This window comes from Schistocerca americana, chromosome 2, assembly GCF_021461395.2.
Source record: "Schistocerca americana isolate TAMUIC-IGC-003095 chromosome 2, iqSchAmer2.1, whole genome shotgun sequence".
In the NCBI taxonomy this organism is placed as follows: domain Eukaryota; kingdom Metazoa; phylum Arthropoda; class Insecta; order Orthoptera; family Acrididae; genus Schistocerca; species Schistocerca americana.
In genome coordinates this window covers 278,721,384-278,732,587 of record NC_060120.1, presented here as the reverse complement: position 1 = coordinate 278,732,587, position 11,204 = coordinate 278,721,384, and the positions used below count along the sequence as shown (strand labels likewise).

At 38.9% G+C, this 11,204-nt stretch overlaps 1 protein-coding gene across 1 annotated transcript; it reads right to left on the bottom strand.

Moving 5' to 3' along the window:
• Positions 1-10,026: 10,026 nt before the first annotated feature.
• Positions 10,027-10,774, bottom strand: LOC124593958. Its single transcript, XM_047132306.1, has 2 exons — positions 10,626-10,774; positions 10,027-10,525 (listed from the first exon to the last, which is right to left on the bottom strand). Exons 1-2 carry the CDS (start codon positions 10,772-10,774, stop codon positions 10,027-10,029), a joined length of 648 nt encoding a protein of 215 aa, XP_046988262.1.
• Positions 10,775-11,204: the final 430 nt, after the last annotated feature.

Genomic DNA, 11,204 nt, shown 5'->3' with positions numbered 1-11,204 from the left:
TTTATCGTCCCCTTTTTTGGTGATAAGTATTTTTTGTATCTCTTTTAGGCAACACTCGGACGAATGTGGTTAAAGTTCTGTGCCCTGTCAAATGTTTTTACAAAGATTTTAGGGAGAGGATTTTAATTTGCTCACTGTGTGACAAGCTCGCCCATATTTTATGTAAGTGGCCAGCCAATAACAATTTCCTGTGACATTCTTGTTGCTATGTTTCCCTTTCCTTAGGTTTTACTTTCTTATGTAGCATTTTCCTTCTTTTCCTGCTTTCTTTGAGTGTGTGCTTTAGTTTTCTTAGGTCTGTCCACATTCATTCCTTTTAATGTGTGTCAGGGCGCTGATGACCTCGATGTTGAGCGCCCATAAGCCGCAACACACCACCACCACTATTACGTGGTACCATTTTGCCCGTGAGGTTTATGAATGATTGCAGTAAATTCCATCCATTTCTGAATTATTATCAGTATTTAGATTAGGTTTACAACAGATTCTTCCTTCAGAAGGGTCTGTTGTACACTTTCCTCAACCTAACAGGAATTATTTTCCTTTGGTACCAATAACCTTACTCACCATAAAATTTCTTTAGGCATATGCAATCATGGTCATTTATATCACAGTCCAATAGGCTGATGAGGAAGGGGAGGTTACACGTGGCGCCGCTGGTAGCAGGACAATGTCAATTTGGTATTGTTTTTCCACGATTTTTGAACTGTGCGGATTCGTAGCGAATTAAACCCTTTTGATATGAATGAAGTCGCTCCCTTACATTAATAGTAAGTGGTGGAAATAAGCCACAAAATTTCTAAACTTGCATTAATCAGTAGAATAGGCAACATAATGAACATAAATGAAATCGGTAATTTGATTGTACTTAACAGGGAACAGTCGACAGAACAACGGAGAAAAATGGCAGCAGAACCCATTGTCGATGTGACTAGTATTTCAGACGCACAGGAACTGACAAAAACGGAATTACTGGCATTTGCAGATGCTACAGAATTCGGAATAAACATTAAGACAAAATACATTGACGATGGATACAAGGAAACCATGAAGGAAGAACCAGAGTTAGTGTCAAAACCAGTAACATCTGGAAACATAAACGATTTGTTGAGCATGTTGACCAGTAAAATTAATGCTCAATCCAAACGAATAAAAGCTCAATCCAAAAGAATTAATGCTAAAATTAATGATCAGTCTGAGTCAATAAAAGCACAACTGGATCAATTAACAGTAAAATTGATGTACAGTCACAAAAAATGGATCATCAGATTAAAGCTATCAAGATTGTTGACACTAATGTTGGAGCTGTTAACATGAAAACAGATGAAATCAAGAAAGAAATAATTGTATTGAATACTGAAATCGGTCATCTTAGGCAGGACATGACAGAGGTACAGTCAAAAACATGAACCACAACCAGTTGTTTGAGGAGGAAGTAGGAGAGGATCGAACAGAAACTGGAACAGATTGTTGATTCCATTATTGGAAATAAAGTAATTGAAAAGGCAGAATTATCTCAAAAAGCCGATAGGGAAAACGTAACAAATTATCAAACTTCAGTATCAAACGTAGATACCAGAGTGAAGAAACAGTTAACTAAGTATGATGAGAAAAAGAGGCAAGTGGAAACATGTTAGTGACGATCACTTGCCATATAGTTACAAAAGTAATCGAACTAGAAAGGGATTAGATGAAAAGCAGCACCGTATTTCATGCCATGTACATAATACCGAAATCTTAGTGAAGGAGGTGCATTTCGATCTCCTCAAAAAGTAGGATGGATTGCACGATACCGACTTCATTAAGAATTGGACGGCTAGGACAAATATTAACTCTGTTATTGACATGCTAGCAGGCAAGGCTGAGCTATAGCGCTCAACCCTTGATGTTGCGAAGTTGAGCTTTGAAGAATTTAAGTATGCATTCTAGAAAGAGTATTGGTCAGAGCAGAAGCAGGAGAGTGTATGGCGCGATTTCGTTGTGTCAAAATCCTACGGAGCAAAGTCACATGGCTCAATGGAAGAATTTTGCGAAAATGGGATCCGCAAATTAAAATATTTGCGTCATTGGCAGACTAAATTGGACATTGTCTGGGAGTTCTGGAAGAACCTTCCAGATGATTCCAAGAGATACATAGGCAGTAGTTACAGAACAATTACTGCAGTCTTAGAAAAGGTTGAAAATGAAGATAGTTGGCGAAATAACCCACAAAATTTTAAAAGCCATGGTAATGGCAACAGTTACCACACTAGCGACAACCATAATAACAATAGCAATGGCGGTAATGGTAACCACTACCTTGGTAATAACAACTCACACCATTATACCAATAACTGTCATAATGGGAACAATAATAGTAGAAATGACAGATACCAGTATCAAGTGAATATGGTACGTGGTTTTCTGCAGAATGATAATAGACAGGAGCAAAATCAGCAACTGTGACAGCCTGATAGAAATAGGCCTGTCGTACTTAATCAGGGAATCGATTAGCCATTCCAGCTTGAGGCCCACTGGGCATGGGAAGACCTTGGTGGCCCAGAAGAAAGCCTAGATAACGTCGTTATGACATATCTGAATGGATAAATTGGCGATGGGAGAATCTGCAAGAAGACAGACGAGTACCCACACACATGAAAACAATAAATGAAGTTGAAAAGGCAGCCAACAAAGTGATCACTGTCCGTTATAACGATGAAAATAAGAGCACCAGTCCATAAGAAAGAGCCAGCTGCTGTTAAAGCAAAAATGGCACCGCAGACTCCAATACAGTGTGATTCGCAGACGGAATTAAAGAACTCAATATAAAACTACCGTTATCGCTCAGGGCAAGGCAGAGTGCAAGGAGGTGTGGCTAGATCGTTTCAATCAGATACACGACAAACTGAGGAATTATAGAAGATTCTATCAGTGTGCTAATGGGGAGAGCAGATAATATTTGAAGCTTCTGAATTCGCATGAAATTAAGCTTTATGAAGAAATGGAAAGCTCTTTACCAAAGAGGCAGGCTTGTCAAAATGTAGTAACTGAAGTAGCGAACCCCAGCGACGCTCGTAGTAAGGAAAATTGAGGCTAATTTTCTGTTTTTGATTTGTGGAATTACATAATGTATTGCACTCAAAGTTCCAAAAGAGTTCTGTGTGTGGATGGTGCATCCATCATGTATGAAAACATTAACCAACTATAGAACCACTGCAGTAACATGACAAATGAAATTGTTCAGTACTTCAATGAAAGTCACTTAAATGTGAGCAGTAGTAAAAGATGTCTCATGGAGTTTAACAGCAGTTGTTTTAATGATGAGATTAAACTATACATAGGCAATGAATTAGTAAAAAAAGAATTTAGTGTAAAATTCCTAGGTTCAACAATTAAAAGCAAGCAAAGATGGGGCACACACGTTGACACTCTAGCATGTAAGTTGTCTAAGAATATATTTGCATTAATATAATTACCAAGTTCTGCAATTACACTATCGTCCTTGTTAAAATTGGAAATAAAAATTACGAAGTTCGTCATATCTGTGATGCTTTATATCTTTGGCATGTAAGACAAGTTGAATCTGTGCTGTGGAAAACTGCTTTTTTTTTCCTCTTTCTCTTTTACATCTTGGTGTTCGAGTATGTAATGAAACTGTTAGCTAGTCGGAAATAAAGAATCTTAACAGGTTATGGGCCCAGACCGCGCATGAAAAGCCGTGAGGTGTTTGTTTTCGCTCGCCCGTGAATGTATAACGAATAACGAGAATCTGCTCGTTATTTTTTTGTGTGTTCAAGGTAAATTGCATCCTGCGTTGGTGATTATATGACACATGTGGACAAGCTTGAAGCGCCTGAAGACTGGGCGAAATGAAAGTGGCATATATTGATGCTGTTGCGAGCATATGCACTTGAAGACATCGTCACAGGTATGTACAAGTGTCCTGAAGTGGGAGAAGACGCGACCGCGGAAGAAAGGGCGGCACATCACCAGTAGATGAAAGACGATGCAGGAGCGGCTAGTTTATTAGCAAGTGCGCTAGGGAAGTCAGTAGCCGAACTCGTTTTAACATGCACTCATGCAAGTGAAATTTGGGACAAATTACGTGTGCGGATCTTGCGTACTAGTATGCAACGACTGAACATGTTGATAAGAGTCATTTTTTGTGTTCAACGCGACAACAAAGAGGATATTAGCACTCAAGTCGCGAAATTACAAAAACTTTATGTGGACTTGAGAACGACGAAACGCAGAAGCACGAAGAAAATGTTTTGCCTGAAAGAATCTTAAATGGCCGAATTTTATCCACACTAGCAAAGAAAATGACAACTTTAAAGACTTGTGGGACACAATTCCGTCCGAAAATCAAAGTGTGAATCTTCTGATTGAAAAATTGTGCATCATTGAATTGCTTGATCAACGTACAGTTGAATCAGCTACGTTCGTTGTACGCAGTAGTCCTAAGAAGAAAATTTTGCAAAATAAATGTGACGATAGTGAAAAATCGAAAAAGAATGAGGAAAGGGCATTGGGCAGCAGTGTGTTCAGTGAAAAAGATAAAAACATTCGCATCAATCAGTCTGAAAAGAATGTTGCATTTCTTGCACATGTTTTTGGTGCCTCAGTCAATAAAGGTTTTGAAGTCGACAGTTGGTATTGCGATAGTGGTGCCACAAATCACATCACTGCAAATACAAAATTCTGAAGAGGTTTGGAATGGCTGAAGCTAAAGGAGTTTCTACTCCAATTGGATGTGAAGAAAGTGATGTCAAGGAGAAGATCACAGCCAAAGTTCCTTATCGTGAAGCAGTGTATTTGAGTACAGTCTCCCATCCAGATATTGCTTTTGCAGTGAACAAAGAGGCTAGAGCAATGGAAGATCCTACAGTTGAAGACCGGAATTGTGTGAAAAGAATTTTTAGATGCCTCAAGAATATGATGACTTGTGGAATTATTTACAAGAACAACAGAGTTTGTTTAAAAGTCTACAGTGATGCTTATTATGCTGGTGACAAGGACACAAGGCGTTCAACAACAGGTGTTGTCGCAACACTCACCCCTTGGGGCTGTTTCATGAACCAGTCAATTACAAAAGACAGTGGCAACATCCACTATGGAAGCAGAAATAATATCAGCCCAAGAAGGAGCAAACGAATTGCTCTTACTGAAAAGGTTACTGTACGAACTGATTGGAACATCCAAACAAGTGATGCCTCCCACACTCTATATTGACAGTGCAAGTACAGCGAAGTTGTCTAAAAATCCAACGCATCATCGAAAGTCGAAACGCACTGAAGTCCGCCACTTTTACGTGAAAGAGAGATTTTTGAATGGGATCTTGGATTAGAACACATGGACGGGACATATCAAATAGCTGATCTACTAACCAAGCCATTGGAAAGGGTCCGATTCGAGATGTTGCGTGAAGGAATTGGAGTGCAGATTATTTCCATGTGACTTTTAGTGTTTTTTAAATATTTTTTATTTGGAGGAAGTGTTAAAATTGGAAATAAAAATTACGAAGTTCGTCATATTTGTGATGCTTTATATCTTTGAGATGTAAGACATGTTGAATCTGTGCTGTGTAAAACTGTTTTTTTTTCCTCTCTGTCTCCTATATGTTGGTGTTCGAGTACGTAATGAAACTGTTAGCTAGTCGCAAATAAATAATCTTAACAGTCCTAAGGACTGCATACCAATCTCTACTTACCTCTCACTTGAATTAGAATAGGAATTTGGGAAGCAACAATCGAAGCATATCAAAATAAGCTACAGCCATTTCAAAAAAGGGCTATAAGAATCATCTGTGGAGTAAAATACAAGGAATCGTGCCATGGCTTGTTTCCAAAAACTAGTGTGGTAACCATAGTAAATATGTATATTTTAAAATCCATATTCTTGTTAAAAGACTGTAAGCCTATATTTGTTCTGATTTGCGTCAGTACAATACCGAAATAAAGAAAAATTTTACACCAGCACTCACAGAACAGCACCCTGTGAAAAGGGTCTACAGTATGCAGGTTTAAAGTTAGCCAACGCACTGCCCAGTAAAGTTATGACCCTACCCACAATGAAGCTTAAATTTCAGCTAAGCAAATTTCTGTTACAAAATACCTTTTACACATTAGAAGAATACCATAGTTAAATACAGAATAAGAGGTGCTTCAAAAAGGTATGTAAATAGTGTTAATCAATGACGTATCCAGGAGAATGTAATATTGTGCTGTGTATAAAGAACATGTAACCTGGTTTTAAACATAAGCAATGAATTATTCAATGTTGAATAAAATATTATTACTATAAAAGAAGCAAGACGAGTTTGCTGATGATGATCAGGTACGACTAATTGAAACCCATGTAGGTTACAACATTTATAGGGTTAAGGCTGACGTCATACAGTCAGAGAAGATCGGTGTGAGTTGCATGAGCTCGAGAGGAGAATTAGAAGCAGAAACAGAGCGCATTTCTCCAAGAAATTTGGAGGATGATAGCCATCTTTACAAAGAAAATTTATCTGACTTGAGAGGTACCGAATTGTTGGTAAAACAATGTTTGTTAGCCAAAGAAATTGATAAAATGGTTAGAGTGTTGGTGTCAAAATGGTTTTAACAATCGCAGGACAGGGAAATATAAATTAAGAATGTCCAAGAACAAAAAATAAAAAAAAACACCAAATAAACTGCTATCGGTATCAGAGAACGCGGATTTTTCTGGAATGACCTTGATGTGGATGAGAATTTGCTATGGGAAAAACCAAGAGCTAGACACAGGTAAGTGTAGACAAATAATAGTGACGTTGACATCCACGGCCTACAAATGCATCTTGTAATTGATACCAGGCAGAGCTAAGTGATATGTACAGAAAAAATTTTAATTTGTTAAAAGAAAGACCAGGAGTAGCAGTAACGGCCGTAATAGGGAGTTAAAATAATCAGTGCTACCGGAAAGCATAGCAGACCTATAATCCATCAAATATTTGTCTGTTTCGGAATTCAAGGGGACGTATTTTGAACACGAATTTATCATTGCGCCAGATTTGAGCACCGAGATAATAATTGCGTTAGATTGGTTATTGAAATACTGCGCAACAACTGACTAAAACAATAATGTGCATTTCAAAAGGTGACTGAAAATAACATGAGTTTTAATGAAACAGGTGGTGATGTTAGTAGTCAATACCAACCTATTGACAATGTTACTCAGCCTGAAGAGATTGGTTTAGCCACAAATTTGGAATACTACAGAATGTGGAATCTAAATGTGACAATAATTTGCAAAGCAATTTAACGGGACATCCTCCTGTAGCATTAGTTTTCCTGAACAGTACGGTAGTTTTCGATACCACTATTACTTTTCGAAATTTTGATTGGTCAATATTATCTCAGTTGTTTTTCTGAAAACTTTTATATAACTTTACACACAGTATGTTACATTTGAAGATAAAATTTATGAAAATGAATTACTTTACAAAACATTTTAGTCTCGATGCTATAATCGATAAGTACTAATTCCGAATGTACAGTTGAAATTATTTTTTTAGAAACATTTGAAATACGAATTATTGGCACACTTAAAAATTTCTATTATTAATTATGCAATACTAGTTACTATGTTTATTTCTGGATTAATTTATGAAATAATGATCGAAAGTAACAAACTTTTTTGTAATTTGTGTGAACAATGCAAATTCGGCTTTGTTAACATGAAAAATAAAAAAGGCTGTTGTTGTTGTTGTGCTCTTCAGTCCAGACTGGTTTGATGCAGCTCTCCATGCTACTCTATCCTGTGCAAGCTTCGTCTCCCAATACCTACTGCAGCCTACATCCTTCTGAATCTGCTTAGTGTATTCATCTCTTGGTCTCCCTCTACAATTCTTATCGTCTACGCTGCCCTCCAATACCAAATTGGTGATCCCTTGATGCCTCAGAACATGTCCGACTAACCAGTCCCTTCTTTTTGTCAAGCTATGCCACCAACTCCTCCCAAATTCTATTCAATACATTATCATTATTTATGTGATCTACCCATCTAATCTTCAGCATTCTTCTGTAGCACCACATTTCGAAAGCTTCTACTCTCTTCTTGTCCAAACTATTTATCATCCATGTTTCACTTCCATACATGCCTACACTCCATACAAATACTTTCAGAAAAGACTTCTGGACACTTAAATCTATACTCCATGTTAACAAATTTGTATTCTTCAGAAACTCTTTCTTTGCCATTGCTAGTCTACATTTTATATCCTCTCTACTTCGACCATCATCAGTTATTTTGCTCCCCAAATAGCAAAACGTTTCTACTACTGCAAGTGGCTCATTTCCTAATCTAATTCCCTCAGCATCACCAGATTTAATTCGACTACATCCCATTATTCTAGTTTTGATTTTGTTGATGTTTATCTTATATCTTCCTTCCAAGACACTGTCCATTCCGTTCAACTGCTCTTCCAGGTCCTTTGCTTTCTCTGACAGAATTACGATGTCATCGGGAAAGTCAATGTTTTATTTCTTCTTCATGGATTTTAATTCCTACTCCGAATTTTTATTTTGTTTTCTTTACTGCTTGCTCAATATAAAGATTGAATAACATCTGGGATAGGTTACAGCCCTGTCTCACTCCCTTCCCAACCATTGTTTCCCTTTCATGCCCCTCAACTCTTACAACTGCCATCTGATTTCTGTACAAGTTGTAAATAGTCTTTCGCTCCCTGTATTTGACTTCTGCCACCTTCAGAATATGAAATAGTGTATTCCGATCAACATTGTTAAAAGCTTTCTCTAAGTCTACAAACGCTAGAAATGTAGGTTTGCCTTTCCATAATCTATCTTCTAAGATAAGTCACAGGGGCAGTATTGGCTCACGTGTTCCAACATTTCTACGGATTCCAAACTGATCTTCCCCGAGGTTGACTTCTACCAGTTTTTCCATTCTTCTTCCTCTTCTTCTTCTTCTTCTTCTTCTTCTTCTTCTTTATCGTCTCCTTGTCCCACGTCATGTAGGGTCGGCGTTGCTCTTCTGGATCCTTTTCCTCCATAGTACTCTATCCATTGTCTCTTCCTTCTTCCATCCTTTCTCCCTTAGGTCCCCAGATATCTTATCCTTCCACCTCATCTTCGGTCTCCCTCTCCTCCTCGCTTCTTCAATCTTTATATCTTCAACTCTGTTTCTGATATATTCTTCCCCTTTTCTCTGTAAATGTCCGTACCACCTTAGTCTGCTCTCTTGTATCTTTTTCCCCATGGGTCCCACTTTCACAGCTCCTCTAACAAATTCATTTCTAGTCCTGTCCTACCTTGTTACCCCACACATCCACCTCTGCATCCTCATTTCCGCCACTTCCATCTTCCTTTCCTGGGCTACTGTGATTGGCCATGTCTCTGCCCCGTGTATCATAGCAGGCCTTACCAACGACTTCTACACTTTCCCTTTCAACCCAATGCTCACCTTCTTGTCACACAACACTCCACTCATTTTCCTCCAGTTGTTCCAACCGAAATTTATTCAGTGTTGTATCTCACTTTCCAGGCCTCCGTCCCTCTGTATGTACGACCCCAGGTATTTAAATTTGCAGACCGATTTCAGCTCATCATCCGGGATCTTGCAAGACCTCATTTGCCCATCCTTCAGTACTAAATATTCTTTCTTTGTCCTGCTAATTTTCATCCCTCTTTCTTCTAGTGCCTTCCTCCAATCCTTCAGCTTTTCCTCAAGTCTGTCAATGTTCTGCTCACAAAGAACCACATCATCCAAAAACATCATATTCCACGGCGCTTCCTTCTTCACATCTTTCATCAGCACATCCATAATCAGGTCAAAGAGGTAGGGACTAAGTGCAGACCCTTGATGTAACCCTACTTTTACTGAAAACTCCTTTGTCATGCCCACACTACTAATCACCTGTGTCATTGCTCCGCTGTACATTTCCTTCACTAACCTCACACACTTCTCTGGCATGTACTGCTCTCTCATGCTTCTCCATATTTTGTCCCTTGGGACTCTGTCATATGCTTTCTCCAAAACAATGAAAGCCATATGTAGATCGGCTTATAGCTCCCCGTGTCTCTCCACTATCCGCCTTAAAGCATGTATTGCATCAGTTGTTCCTCTTCCAGGCATGAACCCAAACTGTTCTTCACACACCACAGTCTCCTTGCGTAATCTTGCTTCTATAGCTCTTTCCCAAATTTTCATTGTGCGTGCCATCAGTTTAATACCTCTATAGTTACTGCAGTCTTGCACATCACCTTTCCCCTTAAATATTGGGATCAGTACACTAGTTCTCAACTCGCCTGGCATCTCCAACTGTCGCCAAATCTTCTTCATTAAAGCCCAAAGGAGCTCAATTCCCTTTTTACCGAGACACTTCCATACCTCAACGGGGATCTGGTCTGTGCCAACTGTCTTCACATTTTTCATCTTTTCAACTGCCCGTTCGACGTCATCTCTACTTATATCCATCGTTAATCCTTCGTTTGCCCCTCCTTCTTCAGTTTTCACTCTTACATTTTCTTCATTCAGCAATTTCTCGAAATAATTGAACCACCTTTAGATCATTTTTCCATGGTCATGCAGAATTATTCTTGTTTCATCTTTCATTTGTTTTATTGCTGTTAGATCCTTAGAAGCTTTATCTCTTGATTTGCCTATCCATATGAGTTGTCCCATATTCTGATTTTTCTGTAGTTGTTTGTATGCCCCCCCTTACTGATTCAGCTTTAGCTTTAGCCACGGCTCGTTTTGCCTCCTTCTCTGTACTTTTGTATGCTTGCCCATCTTCAGCACTTCCGTACATATCCCACTTCCTCTTAACGTCTTTCTTTTCCTTCACAACCTTCTACACCTCTTCATTCCACCACCATGCTACCTTATCTTTTGGCACCCCTCTCCCAGATGTTAACCCAAACACTTCCTCCCCGGTCTTCCTTATAACAGCACTATTTATTTTCCACCACTCCTGCACACTCTCTGCCAATTTCACCTTTCCCAGTACTTTCTCACTAAATTCCTCTCTCAAATTTTTATCATTTGATCTCCACCACTTAATTTTCCTTTCACATTGATTTACGTGCCTCTGTCTTTTACATACTTCCATCTCACAATCCACCACAATCAACTTATGTTGTGTTGCTAGTCCTTCACCATGTGGAGTTGCTAGTCTCCCATCGGGCACCTCCCCGGGTGGCGGATAGGGGAACGTTCACCAGATATGGTGGGTACTGGGG

Coding starts and splice junctions, on each gene's coding strand:
- LOC124593958 (XM_047132306.1), bottom strand. CDS start 10,774: ATGTACGGAAGTGCTGAAGATGGGCAAGCATACAAAAGTACAGAGAAG. Junction 10,526..10,625: donor GGGACAACTCATATGGATAG/GCAAATCAAGAG, acceptor AATGATCTAAAG/GTGGTTCAATTATTTCGAGA.